This window comes from Rhinoderma darwinii, chromosome 6 (assembly GCF_050947455.1).
Source record: "Rhinoderma darwinii isolate aRhiDar2 chromosome 6, aRhiDar2.hap1, whole genome shotgun sequence".
Lineage (NCBI taxonomy): Eukaryota > Metazoa > Chordata > Amphibia > Anura > Rhinodermatidae > Rhinoderma > Rhinoderma darwinii.
In genome coordinates, this window is record NC_134692.1 from 135657207 (window position 1) to 135681860 (window position 24654).

The 24654-nt window shown below is 46.3% G+C and overlaps 1 protein-coding gene across 1 annotated transcript in view; it reads left to right on the forward strand.

Moving 5' to 3' along the window:
• The first annotated feature begins 571 nt into the window (after positions 1–571).
• LOC142655884 (hexosaminidase D-like) overlaps positions 572–24654 on the forward strand; it is a 39198-nt gene continuing 15115 nt past the window's right edge. The window contains exons 1-4 of the mRNA XM_075830538.1: positions 572–4018; positions 13070–13160; positions 21350–21611; positions 23726–23835. Coding sequence (XP_075686653.1) covers positions 13072–13160; positions 21350–21611; positions 23726–23835 — 461 coding nt within the window. The 5' untranslated portion in view covers positions 572–4018; positions 13070–13071. The remainder of the gene's footprint in view (positions 4019–13069; positions 13161–21349; positions 21612–23725; positions 23836–24654) is intronic.

Here is a 24654-nt window from a genome sequence, read left to right on the forward strand (position 1 = left end):
CTTTTATTTTTACACTTTTTTTAAAACATTTTTATTACTTTTTTAACTTGTCCCACTAGGGGACACTTAGTCTTGCAGCTTTGATCGCTGCTAGAGTACATTACACTACACACGTAGTGTAATGTACTCTAACTGTCATTGTGACGTGACTGTCACACTGACAGGAAGCAGAGGAGGAACGGCCGGAGGCTGTTCCTCCGAGGCTTCCGTGCATGGCAACCCGGAGGTCATTATCTGACCTCCGATTGCCGTGACAAGCATCGGCAGCCCCCACGATCACTTCGTGGGGGCTGCTGATGTGCTTCAAACCACTTAAATGCGGCGACGGCAATCCGTCGCCGCACTTAAGGGGTTAACTGCCGAAATCAGCGGCGATGGTCCGCTGTCCGGCGAGACTGATGTCTCAGCTGTCTAGGACAGCTGTCAGCGCGGGTCTGTCACTCTGTGTTTACACAGAGTGACAGTTTGAAATGCGGACGAAAATGTACGTCATGGTGCGGGAACTAGCAGCCGACCAGGACGTTCATTTTCGTCCTTGGTCGTTAAGGGGTTAATAAGGCCTTATGCAAACAACCATAGTGGTTTTGCGGGCCGCAAATCCACCGATCCGTTGCGATCCATTTTTGGGTATCCGTGTAACATTAGGATCCACGGATCCGCAACAAAAAAAAATAATTGATGTCACCGGTTTGTGAAGCCGCAAATTCGGATCATAAAATTATTGACCTGGGTTTTTGCAGCCTGGATTCGCGGCCCCCACACGGGTCCGTGAACATCAAGGTGTGCATGGGGCCATAGGAATAAATAAGTCCATGTGCTATCCTCAAAATTGCAGATAGCACAAGGACAAAACATTACGGTCGTGCGCATGAGGCCTAAGGCCTCCTTCATGTACAGTTTTCTGGCAATTTAAACTGCATAAAAAAAAACACTTCTAAAGAAGCCAACCTTATTAAAATGTAGCACACGTTTTTATGGCGTTTTTAGTGGTGTCTTTCATTCAGTGTCATTTTTGACATGTTTTTTATGGCGATTTTGAAGTCTTATAAAGAAGCCTATGTGAAAAACGCAGCGGACCACAAAATTACCTTAAAAATGCCTCAAACCAAAATGCAGTTGTGTATAGCGGATTTTACATTTTTCTTTAATGGAACCTCTTTCCGCACTAAAAAAAAACTGGGCAGGTCCGTAATTACAGAGTTTTTTTTCGGTCGTGTGCATGGGGCCTAACAGACCATTTTTTATTATTATACCCAATGGGGAACTTCATCCTCTGGTTTCTTACATCTTTGGCTGTGAAGCAGCTGCATGGGCAGCACTTATTTTGCCTGATTTACATTACAGGCATAGCAGTAGGGGAAGGTTTCTGACCCTGCAAGCTGCCTCTCAGACCGTGCCATTGACCTAAGATTCCTGTTTTACATGCCCATTGGTCGGGGATAACGAGGGGGGTGCCAAAATTGACGTATTTATGTCTATGTGCACAGAAGGGGACAGAGCAGTGATCTAGTCCCCGACACATTCTTCTTGTTTCTACCTACCAGGCCTGGAGCCAGTTACAGTGCTCCATGCCAACCACTAATTTACTGTTTGTCCCAGGATAACTGTTAATATTTGCCTTTAGGATAATCATCAGGTTGTGTACAATCACCGGCATGATTTTTGGCACTTCGCCAGTGCTCTCCAACCGGTGACTCTCCTCCAGCCTTGCAAAACTACAACTCCCAGCATGCGGGAACTTCGTTTCGCAACAACTGGAGGGCCACGGGTTGGAGATCGCTAGTCTAAACTGTTTAGATGTTAGACGTTACTCTTCCATATTCATAAGGTTTTCTTACAAGAGGAGTTAATGGGCGACAGTCAACTGTATGCCATAAAGTTTCATATATCGGGACTCTACGTTCGGCGTGTACGCCAAACCAACACTGCGTATGCAGTAACACATTTTAATCGGAAAGATCCCACATTTTATGGATGGCCCTTCGGTAATAGTAAATGTCCTATGAAGATTTATGTATCTTAGGTTTCCTATGTGACACATAAACTCTTATCATGTATATAATGTAAGTACCGCGCACACCGGCTGTACATAGATAACCGGGTGTGTGCGTGTTGTTTTCATTGCCCTGCCCTCCTTAAGTGATGTCATGCCCAACCTCTAATGTCTTCCGTTTCTAGGTATACAATGTCCTTGAGTTTTGTATTGTGAGAAGATTGTGACACGACAGCCGGAGACAATGGTATTGTGGGAAAGAGAAATCTATGAGGCCTTCACAAAAAGACTAGTGTGCGGACTGATCTGAATGGCTGCAGATGGGTACAGAGGTTTTCATCAAAATCTACCCCAAAATTATTATTTTTTTAACTCTTCCTCTAAAGCAGTGGTTCCAAAACTTTCAGAGGCCTGGACCCACTTTTGGCCCCCATAGCTGCGCCCACACAGTATATTGCCCCATATTGGCCCTCCATTTCCATGCCCCCATAGTGCCTAATAAAAAAAATATATATAATAATTACCTATCCCCGTTCCCACGACAAGTGGAGGAGATCCCTCTGCTCCTCCGGTCTGTGCACTGCACAGACAGGTGCGATGATGTTGCTATATCGTGCCCGTTCTGCGCCAAACCGCTCACAACCGGCATTACATAATGAGTGCTGGAGCAAGGAGCCGTCAGCTCCCATCTCCAGCAGTGGCTTCAACTGTATCTGCGTCCTGAGGATGCACTAGAATCCCAGACCAGCCACTGCTGGGGGACCGGCCCCGGGCCCCACCATCTCAGTGGGCCCGGGGCCATCGGTGAGTGGCTCGCGCCCCCCGGAGGTCTTCACACAACCCCACCCAAGAGGTAGCGACTCACAGTTTGGGAAACACCTCTCTAAAGAAATACCCCAACAGTTGATTGTCCGTAGGTCCAGCTGCTGAAATATCACTGGGGAATCTGCGGGTGACCACATGGGAAATGTAGGGTTATATGGCATCCATTCACATGACCATGCGCCAAGTCCACCAGAGCAAATGAAGCTCCTTGTTTGCAGCATCTCCTTTATAGCTAATAGGTTCCTGAGCCCTAATTAAGTATATGAGAAATGGTTATCCAGATGAGACAACCCCTTTAATGAAAGCGCTTTTTCCCTTTTGCAGTTGGGTCCCGGCAGTGACAGCAGCCATTTTTACAAGACTGGGCAAGCATTTGATCATTGAGTCACCCAGTCTTCATAAAAATGCATTGCCCTTCCCCTCTACTCTCTTTTTCCCCAGGGGGGGGACAACAACAAACTCTCATGCATATTATAAAGCAACCCCTCCCCACCATTGGTCCCTAAAGATCAGAATAAAATCTGTCAGGTGGACAGAAACCCTCATGGACCCCATTAAATTCAAAGGGGACCATCAGAACGCCCCAGTATCTGTTTAAAAACCGATCCGCCATCGCTGTCATGTTACGAACAGGAAGCCATGACTCCAGTGTGAACAGAGCCGTAATATAAATATAATTATATAGAATTATATCATGTTCACCCTGGTCGCTTCTCCCATGTGGACAGAAGCATAAGGTGAACATTCCCTCTAAATGCGGCGGGTATATGAAAGTTCTTCCGCACCGTATTCTGCATGGTCGGTGTCGCTTCTTTATTGCTTTTATGTCTTCGTAGGAGCGGAGCAAATCTTTATAGTTTTCCGTACAGAACGGTTGTCGCAGAGGTCAATGATCCCTATGAAAGTCACATATTCTGGTGACTCAGAATGAATTAACCCTTACAGTTCTGCTGTACGGTACTTGTGTGTGAGTGATTTGCACACAATCGATGACCGGTAGGATGTCACTCTGTTAACAATTGCCTGGTTTTATCACTAGAAGGGATCACCCGCGCACTGCGACAGCCTGTGACATTTCTCTAGAGCAGGAAATACGAGTTTTGCCGTGGACTTCCTGGAATAAGTGACAGCGAATTCTCTGCAGTAAAACTTCTCCGGTTCCACATTGTCACATCGCACAGGAATCCGTGGAGTGATGAGGTAAAGACTTCTGTATTTCTGTCTCCTCAATTGCTGCAAAATGTTCCTGCCTGCCTGGTAGTGCTGTTATCTGGACTCCTAAAGGGTATCGCTTATTGGGTCTGACATATTTTTTATCGCCTGTCATTCTATTCCCTATAGTATTGTATGTTTGGATCTGATTTTTAACCCTGTGTGGACAGAGTGCCATTCATTTATCACTCGAAAGGGTCCTAGGTAATGCCAGCGGCGGACAATGACAGCTCAGGGCCCCTGTGTAAGATTATTATATGGGCCCCTTGCTCTCCAAAATGTCATTATAGATCACCTGCCTATGTCTCGCTATCAATCCATCAGTAATTATTGGCCATAAAATTCATCAACTCAGACATTAAATGCAGTCTAAGGGTTTGTTCACATGGAGTTTTTTTGCAGGCAGAAAAATCAGCTCTGGTTTTTTTGAAGTGGTCTTGCAACACACGCGTTTTTTGCCGCGACTTTTGCTGTGTTTTTTTGGGCGTTTTTTTTTTTTTACCTATTTCTTCAACAGACAAAGGGAATAACCGCGAGAGAACTCATCCTAAAACGTGGCAAAAAAAGAAACGCATCAAAATCTCGTTTTATTTCCATCACCCATAGGGTTTTTGAGGCGGAAAATGCCTCAAGATAGGGCATGTCGCTTCATTTTCCTGAGTAAAAACTCTGTGTGAACGTGTACTAACAGACAGAAGACAGTGGCTTTGAGGTAAAGGGGGTTTTACACTCGGCGATTATCGGGCAGGGAGCATATAACGCTCGTTGCCAATATTTGCCCTGTGTAAACAGGGCAGCGATCAGCAGATGAACAAGCAAACGCCCGATCATCTGCTGATCGTATCGTTTTCAAAAAGTTAAATATTATCGTTGTCGGCAGCACATGTGTGAACTGGGAGACGCGCTGCCGACATGATGATAATGTATGGGGACGAGCGATCGGAGTAACGACCGCTCGTCCCCATCCATAGCTCCGTGTGACAGGAACAAACGAGCGCCGATCAATGATGTCTCATTGATCGGCGATCGCTGCACCGGCCGATTGTCAGCCGGTGTAAAAGGGCCTTTACAGTGGCCTCGAACCTACTGGGCCCCTGTGCAGCTGCTCAGGTTGTACCAATGGTATGTCCGCCCCGGGGTAATGCCACCCATAGACTTTTAGTAGTTATTTAATCTAGATGATTGTGGCAGAGTCTGGCACCCATTTTATAACTATGGTACCATCACATACCCCCAGCGACTGATACCAGAAGTAATAGAATTTGGCCAATTATTATTTATGTGATGCCTTTCGATTCCAGTGAGATCAGGCAGGATAAGTATGTTTTATTTTTTTCCCTATTGGTCATTTGCATTACGTGTTGGTGAAATTTGTGGGATCCACTGACAATCTGCCGACTGTCCCCTCAGTAAGAGAAATAAGGAGAGTTTTTGTCTGATCTCCTGTCTCTCAAAGAGATAGGCAGTGCCAGAGGTGTATGGCAGCCACTTCTCTCCATATTGAAATACTATACACACTTGGCCGAGATGAACATGAATGTTTATGGGGAATTCAGAGAACGCTGCTGTCTCCTGTATATGACCACATGATCCTTACTTTCTTCCGAATATTTGCCACATTGTCCCCGCTAGCCTAATGTTAAAGGGTAACTCAACTTTTTGAAAACTTTCGACATGTCAGAAGTTTTGATTGGTGATGGTCCGATCACTGATCAGAAAGATGAGCGAGCGGTGTACGGATTCATAGACTTTTTTTTTTCTTTTAAATTCTTTTATTTTCCATTTTCAATAACACACAAAATATAATAAAGTGCATACATGAGAAGCACAACCATCGGCACGCAGGCCAATATATTCAGCTACAGTAGATACGAAAAACAGCATCCTGATACCAGCAGACCAGCACAGCGACCTGTAAGAAAACCGGACATAGAGAAGAGAGAGAGAAGCGGAAAGAAGGAGGGAAGCGGAGGGAAAAGAGGAAGGATAGGGAACTTACACAAAGCACCAGACCAGAGGAATTAAAGTCAAGAGGCAACATTGGTCCTAAATTCCACAGAAGATTGAAATCTAATCCAATGGTACCAGGTTTTGAGGAATTTAGCACGGGTCCCTCTCATGGATGCAGTGAGACCCTCCATTCTCATAATCTCCTTGATCTTGCCGAACCACATGCCCACCGACGGAGGACGAGATTGTCTCCACAGCGCGGGAACGCATGCTCTGGCTGCTGTAATGGCAGGAAGGAGGTGAAGGGAAAGTGAGCCCTAATCTACCCACCGCCCTGTCCCTGCCTACTTGCAACGACCCGCCCTAGGCGACGAGGTACAACTGGGCGGCGGTCCCTACGCTGGCTAAGTGCACAGGAAGACAAACAGGGAACACGCAAGGGAAGGGGCAGTAGCCACGGAACGCCACGAGGAAACGGGGCGGCGAACGAACAGTCAGGACCAGGACGAAGTGAGTACACCCGAGCAGGCACGGAGACAGAAGCAAGCCAGGGCAAGCAAGCAGGTCAAGCAGAACTGCAGCAAGGCAGAAGCAGGCTGGAGCAAGCAGCAGTGGGGCCAGGAATCCAAAAGAATTACAAGCACTGAGGGAGAGCACAGGGCAGGTAATAAAGGGCAGGGGGCGGAGCTAACTCCGAGAGACCAGGCCGCGATAGGCTCTCCCACTCCTGAGCCTGCCACCCTGGTTGGTGGGAGATGGTGTCAGTCGAGCAGGTCTGGCCTCAGGTGTGGATTGATTAATCCCAGGAGTATAGCTAGATGAAGTACCTGGCAGATCCCTAACAGTACTCCCCCTTTTATGAGGGGCCACCGGACCCTTACTAAGGGGACCCGGTTTAGTGGGGAAGAGGAGGTGGAACCTCCTGATCAATACCCCAGCGTGAACATCACGGGCAGGTACCCAAGTCCTCTCCTCCGGCCCGTATCCTCTCCAATGGACCAGGTACTGGAGGGAGCCCTGGACCATCCTACTGTCCATAATCTTGGCCACCTCGAATTCCACCCCCTCAGGGGTGAGAACGGGAACAGGAGGTATCCTCGAGGGGGACCAGGACGGGGAGCAGCGTTTAAGGAGGGAGGCATGGAAGACGTCATGTATGCGAAAGGATGGGGGGAGCTCCAGACGGAAGGATACAGGGTTGAGGACTTCAATGATCTTATAAGGTCCAATAAATCGGGGAGCAAACTTCCTGGACGGGACCTTAAGGCGCAAGTTCCTGGACGACAACCAGACCAAATCCCCGACGACAAACCGGGGGTTAGCAGAACGTCTACTATCCGCCTGAATCTTTTGTGCGCTCTGGGACGCCTCTAGGTTCTTCTGAACCTGGGCCCAGACAGTGCACAGTTCCCGATGAACCTCCTCTACCTCAGGATTATTGGAACAACCAGGGGAGACGGAGGAGAACCTTGGGTTAAACCCGAAATTACAGAAAAACGGGGAGACCCCTGACGAGTTACTGACCCGGTTATTCAGGGAAAATTCAGCAAGGGGAAGGAATGAGACCCAATCGAATTGACAGTCAGAGATGAAACACCTTAAATATTGTTCCAGGGATTGGTTGGTCCTTTCCGTTTGGCCATTAGTTTCGGGATGGAAGGCGGAGGAGAAGGACAGATCAATCTTCAACTTTTTACAAAAAGCTCTCCAAAATAAGGAAACAAATTGTACCCCTCTGTCAGAAACGATATTGACTGGGGCCCCATGGAGACGCAGGATGTGTTTCACAAACAAAGAAGCTAACGTCTTGGCGTTAGGTAGCTTCTTAAGGGGCACAAAGTGGCACATCTTGCTGAAGCGGTCGACTACCACCCACACCACCGACTTGCCCTGAGATGGAGGCAAATCGGTGATAAAATCCATGGAGATATGGGTCCAAGGTCTCTGGGGAATGGGCAAGGAACGTAGTAGGCCCGCAGGTCGGGACCTAGGGGTTTTGGACCTAGCGCAAACCTCACAAGCGGCGACGTAAGCCCTAACATCTTTAGGCAACCCAGGCCACCAATAGTTTCTGGTAATGAGGTGTTTGGTGCCCAAGATGCCAGGATGACCAGATAGAGCGGAGTCATGGTTTTCCCTGAGTACCCTCAGCCGGTATTGCAGGGGAACAAACAGTTTGTCCCCAGGGACGTTCCCGGGAGCTGCACCCTGATCAGCCGCGATATCAGAAGCTAAATCAGAATCCGTGGCAGAGACGATTATACCAGGGGGTAAAATACAAGCGGGATCCTTCTCGGAAGGAGGATTGGCCATGAAACTACGTGACAGAGCGTCAGCCTTAATATTCTTGGACCCAGCCCTATAGGTAACCAAGAAATTAAATCTGGTAAAGAATAGTGCCCACCGAGCTTGTCTAGGATTAAGCCTCCGGGCCGATTCTAGGAAAACCAGATTCTTGTGATCCGTAAGGACCGTTACCTGGTGTCTGGCCCCCTCCAGGAAGTGCCGCCACTCCTCAAAAGCCCATTTAATGGCTAGAAGTTCGCGGTTACCAATATCATAGTTACTCTCCGTGGGCGAAAACTTCCTAGAGAAGTAAGCACAGGGGCGGAGATGGGTGAGGGAGCTGGTACCCTGGGACAAGACGGCCCCCACTCCCACCTCGGAAGCGTCAACCTCCACAATAAATGGCTCCTCTTGGTTGGGCTGAATCAGCACGGGGGCCGAGATAAAGCACTTCTTGAGAGTCTCAAAGGCCTGGACGGCCTCAGGGGGCCAATGGAGGACATCGGCACCCTTTCGGGTAAGGTCCGTAAGAGGCTTAGCGACGACCGAGAAGTTGGCAATAAATCTCCTGTAATAGTTGGCGAACCCTAAAAAACACTGTAACGCCTTAAGGGAGGCAGGTTGGACCCATTCCGCCACAGCTTGAACCTTGGCAGGGTCCATGCGGAATTCATGAGGAGTGAGGATTTGCCCTAAAAATGGTATCTCCTGTACCCCAAAGACACATTTTTCAGTCTTAGCAAACAGATTATTCTCCCGAAGGACCTGGAGCACCTTCCTGACATGCTCCACGTGGGAGGACCAGTCCTTGGAAAACACCAGTATGTCATCAAGGTACACAACAAGAAAATTACCCAGGTACTCTCTCAGGATTTCATTAATAAAATTCTGGAAGACAGCAGGGGCATTACACAACCCAAAGGGCATGACCAGGTATTCGAAATGACCCTCGGGTGTGTTGAACGCAGTTTTCCACTCATCCCCCTCTTTGATGCGGATAAGGTTATATGCCCCCCGTAGATCGAACTTAGAAAACCATTGGGCTCCCTGAACCTGATTAAAAAGATCCGGAATCAAAGGAAGTGGGTACTGGTTCCTTACGGTGACCTTATTCAGGTTACGATAATCAATGCACGGCCTAAGACCACCATCCTTCTTCCCCACGAAGAAGAAGCCAGCACCTACAGGAGAAGTCGAGGGGCGAATGAAACCCTTGGCCAGGCATTCTTGGATATACACCCTCATCGCTTCACGTTCAGGACATGAAAGATTAAATATCCTACCCTTAGGAAGCTTGGCACCAGGCACCAAATCGATAGCGCAATCGTAATCTCTATGGGGGGGCAACACCTCGGAGGCCTCCTTAGAAAACACATCGGCGAAGTCCTGAACAAACTCAGGAAGCGTGTTTACCTCCTCCCGGGGAGAAATAGAGTTAACAGAAAGACATGACATAAGACATTCATTACCCCATTTGGTGAGATCCCCAGTATTCCAATCAAATGTGGGATTATGCAACTGCAACCAGGGAAGACCTAATACCAGATCAGACGATAATCCCTGCATCACCAGTACAGAGCACTGCTCCAAATGCATGGAGCCAACCAGGAGTTCAAAAACAGGAGTATGCTGAGTAAAATAACCATTAGCAAGGGGGGTTGAGTCGATTCCTACTACAGGGATGGGATAAGGTAAATCAATACAAGGCATCTTTAGAGACATAGCAAATTCCACAGACATGATATTAGCAGATGAGCCAGAATCCACGAAAGCACTGCCCGTGGCAGACCGGCCAGCAAACGAGACCTGAAAGGGAAGCAAAATTTTATTGCGTTTCACATTAACGGGAAATACCTGTGCGCCCAAGTGACCTCCCCGATGATCACTTAGGCGCGGAAGTTTTCCGGCTTCTTATTCTTGCGCCTGGGACAGGTGTTCAGTAGATGCTTGTCGTCCCCACAGTAGAAGCAGAGACCATTCATTCTGCGAAACTCCCTACGTTGTCGAGGGGACATGGAGGCCCCGAGTTGCATAGGTACCTCCGAGTCCTCCGTGGAGGGGCGAGGAGACGGGACCTCGGGGGGAATCGCAGAAAAGTCAGAGGGGAGCACACTGAAGCGTTCTAGCTGACGTTCCCTGAGACGTCGGTCAAGTCGTACTGCTAGGGCCATAACCTGGTCAAGGGAGTCAGGCGAGGGGTAGCTAACCAGCAGATCCTTCAGGGCGTCAGATAATCCTAACCTAAACTGGCACCTTAGGGCCGGATCGTTCCACTGAGAAGCTACGCACCACTTCCTAAAATCAGAACAGTATTCCTCAACCGGTCTCCTACCCTGACGTAAGGTCACCAGCTGACTCTCGGCTAAAGCAGTCCTGTCAGTCTCGTCGTAAATGAGTCCGAGGGCAGAGAAAAAACGATCAACAGAGGAAAGTTCAGGGGCGTCAGGAGCCAAGGAGAAGGCCCACTCTTGGGGCCCTTCCTGGAGTCGGGATATGATGATACCCACCCGCTGGTTCTCGGAACCTGAGGAGTGGGGCTTTAGGCGGAAATACAGTCTGCAACTCTCCCGGAAGGAGAGAAACGTCTTACGGTCCCCTGAAAACCGGTCAGGTAACTTGAGGTCGGGTTCTAGAGGTGAGGTGAGGGGTACTACTAAAGCAGCGTCACCCTGATTGACCCTTTGGGCCAGGGCCTGGACCTGTAGGGAGAGGCCCTGCATCTGCTGGGTCAGGGTCTCAAGGGGGTCCATGATAGCGTCAGCGTAGGAGAAATGGTAGACTAGGTAAGGGCTTGTAATTATGTAATGGCAGGAAGGAGGTGAAGGGAAAGTGAGCCCTAATCTACCCACCGCCCTGTCCCTGCCTACTTGCAACGACCCGCCCTAGGCGACGAGGTACAACTGGGCGGCGGTCCCTACGCTGGCTAAGTGCACAGGAAGACAAACGGGGAACACGCAAGGGAAGGGGCAGTAGCCACGGAACGCCACGAGGAAACGGGGCGGCGAACGAACAGTCAGGACCAGGACGAAGTGAGTACACCCGAGCAGGCACGGAGACAGAAGCAAGCCAGGGCAAGCAAGCAGGTCAAGCAGAACTGCAGCAAGGCAGAAGCACGGCAGAAGCAGGCTGGAGCAAGCAGCAGTGGGGCCAGGAATCCAAAAGAATTACAAGCACTGAGGGAGAGCACAGGGCAGGTAATAAAGGGCAGGGGGCGGAGCTAACTCCGAGAGACCAGGCCGCGATAGGCTCTCCCACTCCTGAGCCTGCCACCCTGGTTGGTGGGAGATGGTGTCAGTCGAGCAGGTCTGGCCTCAGGTGTGGATTGATTAATCCCAGGAGTATAGCTAGATGAAGTACCTGGCAGATCCCTAACAGCTGCATTCACCAGATGGCGAACCACGGAGCGCCTTACGTAATTAATGGAATATCACACAGATGGAGCAGGAAGAAGGCCGGGGAACATGGAAGGGGAAAGTCCGTAAATTTGGAGGAGATGCGCTACACTTCCGACCAGAAGTCTGTCAAATGCGGGCAGCCCCAAAAGATGTGTAAAATTGTGCCCACATGATCTCCACATCTCCAACACAACGGGGAGACCGCAGGTATCAATGCGTGCAGTCTGGAAGGCACTCTATACCAGCGCGACACGATCTTAAATCCTGGAATCTGCTAGCCATGGAGGATTTATGTGTCATTGTAAACAAACGATCCTTATGTTCCGCAGTAAATGTTAGACCCAAGTCCCTCTCCCAACTAACCAAATCGGAAGGTGTGGAAAGGTTGGATGGAGAAATCAGAAGAGCATAAAGTCGAGACAGCGAGTGACGCACTGTGCCCGTGCCGGTGCAAAGAACCTCAAAGGGGTCATAGAATTTCTATTGAGCCCACGCAGCGCTCCGAGGAAAACCGATCGCAAACTAAGCGGCACAGTCCTCACCCGAGCCCTTCTGCCGCTTAGTTTTAGCGATCGGTGGGGGTCTCTGCCCATCGATCAAATTTTTTTTTTTTAACGTTTAGTTACCCTTTAACACTAAGCTAGCGGGGGCAATAGCCCCATTGAATGCACCCGCTCTCAGACTGATGTATTGTACCTGTGTCTAACAGTCCGTATTCCGGATGTAACATAGGGATCTACGGTGCTTTAAACTCGGTCCTGTAGAACTGCAAGGGGTCTGGGTCTTACATCCAGAATAAAGAATATTAAAAATGGCCACAATTCGCCCCTCTGAATAAGGACTATGTTTAATGGGGAAGGTCTCCTGACCCAAGCGTCTTTTTTAGAAGAACAGAGAGAATATATTTTTCCAGCCCCGGGCTACTTATTGTGTCCATATATAATGTGTATGGGCTGAGCTTCATTATGGCCTTAGGGTATGTTCACACGGCTTATTTTCGGACGTTTTTCGGGCCACAAACGGCTGAAAATCGGAAGCAGAATACCTCCAAACATCTGCCCATTGATTTCAATGGGAAAAATGGCATTCTGTTCCGACGGGTCGTTATTTTATGTGGACATTTTTAAAAACGGCCGCGTAAAAAACGCCCGTGAAAAAGAAGTGCATGTCACTTCTTGAGCCGTTTTCGGAGCCGTTTTTCATTCACTCTAAAAAAAAAAAAATGCTCCAAAAACTGCCAGAAAAAACGCTGTGAAAAACGTGAGTTTGCTGTTTTTGATTGGGTCTTCTTGACACGTACAATGTATCTAGACCTAAATACGAAATAATGTCTTCCTTTAATGTGTTTCCTTCCTGTGAGCTTTGGTTTCAGTTTTTTATTCATGTCTATTGTTTCTTATTTTCATAGCGATGCCTTTCCAAAGGATGAATTATTTTCTGCGTTTTGGAGTCCTGGTCATTGTGGCGCTGGCTGTTATAAAGTATGTGTACAGAAGCAGGTGAGTGATCTCCTTCACACGCCATGATATCCGTTCCCTAGTCTTCAGCCATTTCACACACAATACCAACCAGGGCGGTGTAAAAGCAACGCAATAGGGGAATTTATTAAAACTGGCGTTTTATACGCCAGTCTTAATATGAAGCGCGCTGGAGTAAAATATACCTAATTTATTGAGAGGCGCACACCTCTTGATGTTAGGCGCATCTCTGGATGTCCGTGAGTCACAGAGTGATATCTATGACCGCTATGGCGTAGATTTCTGCTATAATTTTGCCAGCCAATGGTGTCAATTATAGTAAATGTGTCGGTGGCCTTGCCCCTTCTGCAAAGCTCCACCCACTTTTTTTTAAAAAATGTTTAAAAGGCGGCGTGAGCGGCAGAAATTGCACAAATTTTTGTTCCGCTTGCAACTTTTTTTTAAGGAACTGTCAAATTGGCTTTTGCCCAGAGCCAACGTTTCCACCAGGGCTCCCAAGGACTGGACTCATGGGGTGCAACTTAAGAGTGTAGCTTATAAACCTCCAGTGCCCTGGACCGCTACTATTAACTCCCTCACTGCCCTAGATCTGCGGGACTTTACCATTTAATTCTTCACTATTTAGGCATTGTATAGCGATATCATTTGGACACTAATTGGCAGTTTTCTTCGGGCATTAAATGGCAGTATTATGTATGAAATATATGAGTGTTAAGTGGGCACTTTATGGTTGTTTTATTTAGATATTGTATGGCGGTATTATTTAGGAATTGTATGGCGGCATTATTTAGGAATTGTATGGCGGTATTATTTAGGAATTGTATGGCGGTATTATTTAGGAATTGTATGGCGGTATTATTTAGGAATTGTATGGCGGCATTATTTAGGAATTGTATGGCGGTATTATTTAGGAATTGTATGGCGGTATTATTTAGGAATTGTATGGCGGTATTATTTAGGAATTGTATGGCGGCATTATTTAGGAATTGTATGGCGGTATTATTTAGGAATTGTATGGCGGTATTATTTAGGAATTGTATGGCGGTATTATTTAGGAATTGTATGGCGGTATTATTTAGGAATTGTATGGCGGTATTATTTAGGTGTTGTATGGCGGTATTATTTAGGCATTGTATGGCGGTATTATTTAGGAATTGTATGGCGGTATTATTTAGGTGTTGTATGGCGGTATTATTTAGGTGTTGTATGGTGGTATTATTTGTGCACTGAACGGCTGTATTGTGTGGTCACTGTATGGAAGTATTATTTGGCAGTATTCTGGTATAAACATTCAGGTAAGTGCATGACATTACACATTCAATTCCATTTTCTTTAAAATCAGCCCTGGCCTTTGCCTAGGGCCACAAGGTGAATGTTTAGACCATTGCAACCTTTTGCATGTACCAAATGAATGACCATCTATGTAATGAACGTTCGCGCTTGGCCCACCTGTCACACATTCCGGATTTTTAATACTCTCAGCTTAGGTGCATTTTTTTTATTGGCAGGTAAGTTGAGACATTCACACGCACACATAGGCAGGACAAGGTTAATAAGTGATGAAGGAACATGGCAGGTTTTTACTTCTAGGATTTTACAGGAGGCAGTCATGTAGGGTGTTCTTTCTTTCTTGTCATTTTTAAAGCTGTTACACAGAAGGCAGTGATGTTTCTCATAGTATCATATCAGACTACAACTGTAATGGCAGGAAGGAGGTGAAGGGAAAGTGAGCCCTAATCTACCCACCGCCCTGTCCCTGCCTACTTGCAACGACCCGCCCTAGGCGACGGGGTACAACTGGGCGGCGGTCCCTACGCTGTCTAAGTGCACGGGAGAACAAACAGGGAACACGCAAGGGAAGGGGCAGTAGCCCACGGAACGCCGCGAGGAAACGGAGCGGTGAACGAATAGTCAGGACCAGGATGAAGTGGAGTATACCAACGAGAGCACGGAGAAGGAAGCAAGCCAGGGGCAAAGCGAAGCAGGTAAAGCGGAACTGCAGCAAGGCAGAAGCACGGCAGAAGCAGGCTGGAGCAAGCAGCAGTGGGGCCAGGAATCCAGAAGAATTACAAGCACTGAGGAAGAGAACACGGCAGGTAATAAAGGACAGGGGGCGGAGCTAACTCCGACTGACCAGGCCGCGATAGGCTCTCCCACTCCTGAGCCTGCCACCCTGGTTGGTGGGAGACGGTGTCAGTCTAACAGGTCTGGCCTCAGGTGTGGATTGATTAATCCCAGGAGTATACCTAGACGTAGTACCTGGCAGATCCCTAACAACAACTCTCAGTTTCCTAAATTAGTGCCCAATCTGACTCAAACGCAGGGCAAAAAAGTCTGAAAAACAATTTAAAGGTATTGACCTGGATTAGATAAAAGGGTGTGATATATATATATATATATATATATATATATATATATATATACACACCTACATATCTTTCTGAAACAGTGCCACCGTTGCCTTTAGGCTGTGTCTGGTATTGCAGCTCCGCCCAGGGGTTTATATATTATATATAGTCACCAGTTTTATTTTCGGATTCCAGATAGAAATGTTCTTTAGTATCTATCTTTTGACATTTCATAGAGATATATGAGAAGTTAACATCAATGGTGGTCTGTTACATGGGATCCCACCGAAAAAGGAAGTAGGAACTAGGCTTCACTTAACTTGGAGCAATTCAGGGTGAAGGCAGACTGGCATGTTGGCACCCCCTGGCATATGCCCCGCTAACTCCCCTCCTAGCTATTCCCCCTAGGTCTTATTTAAGTTTATTTTTTCATCATGCTGATCAGGGATGTATATGTCATCTATGTCTTATTTACGAAATCCCTATTCCTGTGACAAAGGTCACTCTTACTAACCGGACATGAAGCCAGGAGCGTATCTAGGGCGGTGCTATAGAGGTTTGTGCTGGGTGCCAAGGGGGTTGCCAACAAGCCACTTTGCGAACGAGCATTCGTACCTGTGTAAACAGGGCAGCAATCAACGAGTGATCGCATCTTTTATGCTGCCCTTAAAATCATCGTTGCTGGCAGCACATCTCCCCGTATTAACAGGGGATGTGCTGCCGACAATATGTAAACTATATGGGGACCGAACAATCATATTACCGATATTTCATCTCCATTGGTTCATGTAAAGGCCCTTTAAACGGGCGTCGATCCACGACCAATAATCGACATACGTTATGGGCCAAAATCTGCCTGTGTATACCAACCTTTAACCTTCCAAATGCTCATCATAAATCACTGTCTATATGGGTAAGCGGCACTGAACTGGCCGCGATATGGCCAACAGCCACGCCGGTACCATGTTTGGCGCGGCAGTCATATTGTCTGTTAATTGCAGGTAATACAGCTTTTTACCTACAAAATCATAATGCCATACAGGGTGTATTCATTAATGGCCGCATGATTTTGCAGGTAACGGGCTGTTTCACCCGCAACAACGCTCGGCCATTAACAAGCAACTTGACAGCCGCGCCGAAAATGGCGCTAGCATGGCTGTTGCGGCCAGGTCAGTGCTGATCCGTGTGGCCTTACCCCAAGGCAAGAGCTGCACCTCAACTTTTTTTTATTGCTACTGATTGATTTTAACTTCTGAACTACAGCTGCAGTCCAAATGAATACAATGAGTTGCATGCGATCTTGTGGACTGCAGCTGTCACTCAATCCGTAGTGCTACAAAAAGTCTCAGTGTTGCCCTGCCCTAAGTGACTCGTAATAATCTGTCGTTAGGTCTATTTCTATCAGATTAGCAAGATTTCTGGACCATCCAGTTTTGGATTAGGTGAAGTTTTACGGTATTACTAATTACGCTAAATTCTCCTTTCTGATAGTTTGTACTCAGACGTTGCGGTTGAAGCCACATTAAAAAAAAAGTATGCATTTTTACCACAATTTGATGCATTTGTAGATGCAATTGCGTTTTTTGCAGACGAAACACTTTTATTTAACATATCTCACCCGTAAAAACCGTAACCGCATCGGAAAAAGCATTAAAAACGCATGCAGGTTTTTATGTGTGTTTTTTTTAATGTATTTTCAACCGCACCTCAACTACAGGACACTGCACCCCAGTGCCATTCTTTTATCATGGTGGCTTAGTGGTAGGGACTGTTGTCTTGAAACACTCGGGTTCTAGATTCTAATTCGGACCAGGACCACCTCTGCATGGTTCTTATGCTCTACCCATTGTGACAACCAGTCTTTCGGGATCACCTTTTCTTGGGGTAAAGGGTAGGGTGTAGTCTGCTTGTTGCACCAAATGAGGCATCAGGAGACCAAATCTAAGTTTAGACTGACTTCTTTGCCAGTTTTATTTCACAGGTTGCGGTTTACAGAAGGAATAAAAATCCTAAACACAAAATGCCTAGTCCCTTATTCAGGCGCTAACTAATCCCAGGTTTGTCCTAACTATTGGGACTCGGCTGAGCTCATCTCGTACCTGTCAAACAAACCAGTCTTTACAGCAACCAGGTATTTGTATCTGCAGTTTCCTTGCACCGGATCATCAGTGTCACCTCCGAGAGATCCGGCTTCTCCCTCCCCAGGATGAGAGACAAGTGAACAGCAAACAGTAGCTCACATAGGCAGGTGCACGGCTAGAGCGAAGATTTAACCCTTGCCAACTAACTTTTCTCAACATAAACGAGAACCTACGAAATTCATCGCCGATAGCTGACTTCATCTTGCACATTTAATTTGTGACGGTTCCTGTTTTTCTGGTTTCAACTATATCTGCGTCCTCAAGGCATAGATACAGTTGAAACTTATGGTAGGGCAGGGAGCCGTTTATTCCCTTCTCTACCACTCACGGCTCGACGCATACACACATTTTCACTCATTTTCTTAATAGATGTAAATGGTCATGCAATTTGGCAAAAAATTAGCTCTCTACTGTGGGAATTCGTATAAGCACCAGGACCAAAACGACTACGTTTGAGCGCCACTGTTAGAGATCTTACTTTGAGACTGTTGGGCTTGTTGCATGTGGAGGGGCATAGCCGCTTTGATCCGCTCCTGCATCAGGGATACAGGCGCTACCATTTTTATCAACCATTTTTATCAACATGCTTTTGAGAGTTTTATTCAATCTTTCCACCAAACCGTCAGTTTGTGGATCGTAGACTGATGTACGGAAATGCTTGATCCTAAATAGTCAACATAATTCTCTGGTAACCTTGAACATAAATGCACTGCCCTGATCAGTTAGTATCTCTTTAGGGATACCAACCCGGCTAAATACTTGTACCAACTCTTTGGCAATGGTTTTTGTCGCAGTATTTCATAACGGAATAGCTGCCGGATATCTGGTGGCATAATCGAAGATTACCACCATGTACCGATGACCCCGAGCTGATTTAACAATAGGTCCTACCAGATCCATTGCTATCAGTTCCAATGGCACTTCAACAAGTGGCAAAGGTACCAGTGGATTGTAAATTGGGAAAAGGTTCTGTATACTGGCACTCTGGGCAGGAAGCACAGTAATCTTTAACATCTGCTATTAGCCAAAAAATAACCCCCCCCCCCCCAAAATAAAAAAAAAACACTTTAAAATATGATCTTTTGCCTTTTTCACCCCAAGATGCCCACCCAGAAAATGCCCATGGCTAAATCTTAGGGCTTATTCAGATGAGTGTGATTCTCGTCTGTGTGCTGTGCGTTGAAACAACGCACAGCACACGGACCCATTTGCCACAATAGGCAAGTGTGACACCTGGATACACCAATTCTACATTTATTACTTTTACATTTTCCCTTGCTCGAACAAGAGTAGGGTCATTCAGCTGAGCAGAGGCAAAACTATCACGTGTAACCTTGAGGTCCGGTAATACATTTTAAGTCTCCTCGTCCAGCTTTCTATCTGTGTCATATGCCATTACATTAAAGGGTAACTAAACGTTCAACACACTTCTGAAGTTTAGATTGGTGGGGTTCCGAGCACTGAGACCCCCAACAATCGCTAAAACAAAGCGGCAGAAGCGCTCGTGGGGGCGCTGAGCCGCCTAGTTTCTGTTCGGCTTTTTCCGGAAATCAATGTATCGGAGTACAGACTCAATAGAAAGTCTATGAGCCCGTGCTCCGATACATCGGCTTTACGGAAAAAGCCGAACAGAAACTAAGTGGCTGAGCGCTTCTGCCGCTTCGTTTTAGCGATTGGTGGGGTCTCAGTGCTCGGACCCCCATCGATCAAAACTTCTGACATGTCACTATGACATGTCAGAAGTTTGTCGAACGTTTAGTTACCCTTTGAACAGTAAAGAATGAGAAATGTTTGGCAACTCCCGAGTCATCTGCAAGAGGTTCCGGGTCGAGCACTTTTTTGTTTTTCTTTCTTCATGGGGCAAAACCAATGGTGTTTTTTTTGTGGACTTTTAGCCCATAATTTCCAGAAAAACTGGAAATCTCGTCCTAGTATTACATTATACAGGAGAGACGGAACCACTGCTACCTGACAGGTTACCAGATCAGCAAGGGTTTCTACAGCAACTAGTGCAGTTGTATACTAGCGATTTTCATGGGACTGTAACCTTCTAGGGTTTACAAACAAGCCTTAACCAACGTCATCAGACTGCCGGAATCAAGTAGAGCTTGTAGACCCAGCGCTTCCACCGTTACTGTACACACACGTCTATCAGAATTTTCAGTAGACGCAGCATAACAAACCACTTCGGCAAACAAAGACTCAACAAATTGGAAAATACTCCTATCGCATTGCATGGGTTCATAGTTTAAATAAAAGTTAGCAGCAATATGCCCTGGACCCTTACACCGGACGCATTTAATAGGCTCAGGTCTTTGTAAGTCAGTCTCCAAATTTTGACCTCACTCGTCTTTTAGTAGAGCTAGTCCTACTAGTAGCAGTAGGAGAGACCGCCTGCTGGGTAGTCACATGTGTAGTCTGGATCATCTTTATCAGGTCCTCTGCTGCTGCTTACCTTTCCACCGGAGGGACCAGCTCATCTGCATTTTTTGGGTCACCATGCGTAACTCACTTGCATAGTTCTGGCGGAAGGGCCCGCAGATATCTGCCCACAATCTCACGTTCCACAACTTCTGGACCAGAAAAAACATCTGACTATAACCACTTCTTTGTCAAGTGTATTAAGTCGTACTTCTGAGAGCGGGCTGGTTTGTCTGACTGGTAAGCCTAATACTTCACCCTCTGGACAAGGACTGACCAGGTGACCCCTGAATGTACCAACATTTCTGCCTTAAGTTTGCTGTAGTCTTGAGCATCTGCAGGGTCCAAATCATGGTAACACTTCGGAGCCTCTCCACTCAGAATTTGAGCTATTAAACCTACCCACTGGGCGGGCAGCCAACCTTTCCGCTGCGCTGTGTGCTCATAGGTCATGAGATAGGCTTCCACATCATCCCTAGCCAGAGCATCGGCCGAGTTGTGGTTGTGGATTCTGGTCCAGGAGGAGCCCCTGATGTCACTGTCCATATATGGACAGCGATGTCAGCGACTCCCTCTAGGAACAGAATCCCCGGCCAGAGCGTCAGCATTACTCTGGCCAGGAATCCCTCTCCAGGGGGAGCATGTGACACCACTGTCCATATATGAATAGTGACGCCAGGGGCTTTTACATGACAGGAGTCCCCGACCAGTAAGCTTGCGCAGTTCTGGTCCGGGACTCCATAGTTGAATGCTGAAGCAGGGAGCTGACTGTTCCCTTCTTCGGCATTGAATTTAACTGTATCTGCGTCCTGAGGATGCAGATACAGTTGAAACCGGGACATAGCACCGGCTGCCCAGGACAGCGGGGCACAGAATCCGGGACTATTCCGCTGAATCCGGGACGGTTGAGAGGTATGTATAATATACCACACCATGTTTGTTTGGGTTTCCTCTTGGTTTTCAGGCTTCTTATTACATTGGCCATAGAGAGTAAGTGCATCCTAGACATAAAGAAGTTCAGCTGGATAAACATCTGAGCTGTTGACGAAACAATTTTTTTGGGCTGTCCGCTATCAACGACCAACTCCACCACAAACATACCCATGTCCGCTTAGTCATTTTAATAGAAAGGGGGAGAGAAGCAAATGCTAGACACCTATTTCACTGCTTAACTCTAGGTGGGGTCAGGCTGGCCCACCAGTGTACCAGAAGATCTATCTATCTATCTATTCTAATCTCATTTTCACCCAAGTCTAACCTGCTAGTTTTTGTTTTTTTACATTTTTCTTTATTTTTACAGTTCTTCTCCGGTAACGCAGACCCAGAGAAAACCGGTAGAAAACAGGAATGACATATTTTGGGGTGGGGTGGCAGACAGTCCAGTAGACCCAATAGTCAAGGATCTTCCACCTGAGCCACCACGTGAGGAAGAAACAGTTGTTCGGCCAAAGATAAAGATAGCAGCTGGAAAGGTTGCAGCTAAAGATTTCAGTCACATTGAGATGAAACTAGTCCACCTCGATCTCAAGGGAGCTCCTCCAAAGGTGTCCTACTATGAACAGGTGAGAGACCATCTTATTATTGTGTATTGCCTGCTATTGCACAGGAGAGTTGGGCAGCGTTACCCCCTGGCCAGTTTTCCCCTCTCTTGTTTGCTAGATTTGCCCCATTTGCGGGGCGGTGGACCTGTATATTCTTACCCTGTCTTATTCTATATGTGAATAGAGCTGCTGATCCCTGAAATACGCCCCATTAGAGTCTTGCAGGCTGTTTATCTTCTTCACCGGTGGCTGCATTTGGGCTTGCCCCATTAGGACACTTCTATGATAAGTGACTCCACATCAGTTGTATTGAATCTACCTCCTGCCTCATCAGAGGCTCATGCTGTTACTCTATTCCTACTCCATGCTTTACACTGCAGCTGTGCTTGTTTAGATTGGCTGGTTTGATATACTACAGTAAGGTCACAATATTTACAAACACTAAAGTTTTAGAATAGCGGGATCGAGGGGCAGACTATAGTGAACCTAATTTACCAGCTTGACACCAGCTTGACACCAATCTTATCACTGAGCTGGCCAATTACTTAATATCTAGAGCCATCCGGCCCCTGCCATTCTGCCGTCCACTGGCCCTCGTTAGATATAATAGACATAATTAGAGAAACATGAACAAAAATACAACAACCCCAATAAAACCCTAGAAACTATTACATGGGGGGGGGAGGAAAAAAAATCCAAAACATATACAATCCTTAATAAGGGCAGATCCTAAAGATCCTCTGTGAAAAAAAAATCTTTTTGGAATCTGGAATCTGTTACGCAGTGGATCTAGTAATAAATAGTAATTTACACATATATAAATAATTATACACATACACATACACATAGATAAATGTCAGACACCGGGAAAAGAAGGATCGGACATGTTGGATTTTAACATGCAGGATCCTTTGTTTCCTGGGAGAGAAGCAGCGTCTAGGTGTTTGGATGCCGCTTATACCCTTCTCCCTCCGTCAATATGCACGTATAACATGGCTGAGAAAAATAGGCGTCATTTTTGTCATACACTTTTTACCCATGAATTTCCATAAACTTTTTCTTCAGTTTTTTTTTTTATAAGGCCAAAAGGAAGTGTCCCTTTAACAGTATCATTTAATGGTTAAAATTAATTGTTCTTGTCAATATTTTAAGAAAATAGACCTATCCCGGGATTTTGCAGCAGAAAGATTGGTCACTAGCACTGGATCATGAATGGTCGGGATGAGGAGGAGAGGACATTGTCTTCCGGGCAGGGTTTTAATGTATTTCTAGAAAAATCTGATTAATAATGCAAGATGGGGGAAAAGCCTAGTATCCCTGCTAAACAGCTGAGCCATCGAAGACAAACTGGTTGCTAGGGATACTCTGCCTAACAACCATAGTCCCTCCAATGGGGTTGTCAGACAGCACTTCTCTAGCAACCAGTCGGTCTCATATTAGGTCTTCAGCTTAGGCCAGAACTTGCCGAGAAGGGATTATGCCATATTAATCAGAGTTTTGTAAGCAATTTGTGTAGGTGAAGATGTTCTGATCCGTTTTCTTACGTAACTTCTTATATTTGCTAGTTCTTCGTCAGATGGAGGGAGGTTAAAAGTGAAAATGAGCAGCAAAAACATGAAAGTGAAATAATTATCAGTAGTTGGTTGACTTAATTTGGCATCATGATTCATGTAACGCTGGGATTTTGAAATCTCCCATGTAAATTTAGATACCTGGGATATATATATATATACTGCTTAACTACCAGTCTATTACTATAGGGGCAGGTCTGTCCTGTCTGTCTATGTGTCTGTCTGTCTATGTGTCTGTCTGTCTATGTGTCTGTCTGTCTATGTGTCTGTCTGTCTATGTGTCTGTCTATTATAATGTTCTGCACACATGGCAGTATATAACATGTATTCTTTTTGGAGCAGAACCTCCGTGTTGGTGATTGACCTATATTGTAGCTCCCTCTTCCTCTGTATGAAAAGATTCTGCAGCAACAAGAGAGCACATTATGCAGCTGCTGCAGAACGTCTTTTTAAACTATGAAGGAGAAGTAAGCGCAGAGTCTGTAGACTTCTGATTACACAAGTGTTATTTGCTAACATTATGGGCCACGTATACCTGGTAACCAGTTATCTTTTTCTCTCTAGATATTTCCTCTTCTCTCCAAGCTTGGGGCCAATGGACTGCTCATTGAATATGAGGATATGTTCCCATTCACTGGGGAGCTCGCCATCCTCAAGTCTCCATATGCTTACAGGTGAGATCAGTATAACACACCATATTATAATCTGCTGATCTGGCATCTATCTGGTCCTGAGAATTTAAAGGGAAACTCGGGAAATAGAGTGTAACATTTAAATTATTTACTTGGGAATGCAGCGCATGTTGGGAGTTGTCGTTTTGAAAGGCTGATGGCACATATTTCTACCAGACACTAACTATTAAAGGGGTAGTCCCATCAATAGAGACGGGGGTTAATGTTTACACTAAGGCTATTCTCACAAAGCATTTTCCTCTACAGCGTATACAGTGAACGTATCTATGCGGCCCTATAGATCTGAACGATTCTTAAAAAAAGGTAGTCTGCTCGGCTAGCCTATACAGAGGCATCCTGCAAAAAAAACTATACAGCCTGGTATACTTTTTTTTTTTTATAATGGGAGCCTATCGATGAAGTGGCATACGTTGGAGGCTTCCGTCAAAGACTAGGAGTTTTTTCCAACATAGATCTCGACGTACACTGCAGTGTGAACAGAGCCTGAATGTCTGTTCGCACGATGCATTTGACTTGCCAGGATCATTGACACAATGACTGCGAAAGCGTGGCAAAACGCTGTGGATTTTGCAATATCGCAGCAAAACCCCCGTCATTTTAATTACATTTTTCAATAATCGTGGCAATAACCGTAATTTGCTTGCACCGTGTGAATACACCCTCAGTGTTTTGGACGTAGTACGCGGTTAGCAATTCTGTGTCTCTTTGAATCTCCTTATGGCATGGTTTCTTTTAAGCACATGTATATCTGGTGTTCCCCTTTAAGAATTAGGTATGGGACCAACCAGGGCTGGGACCCCT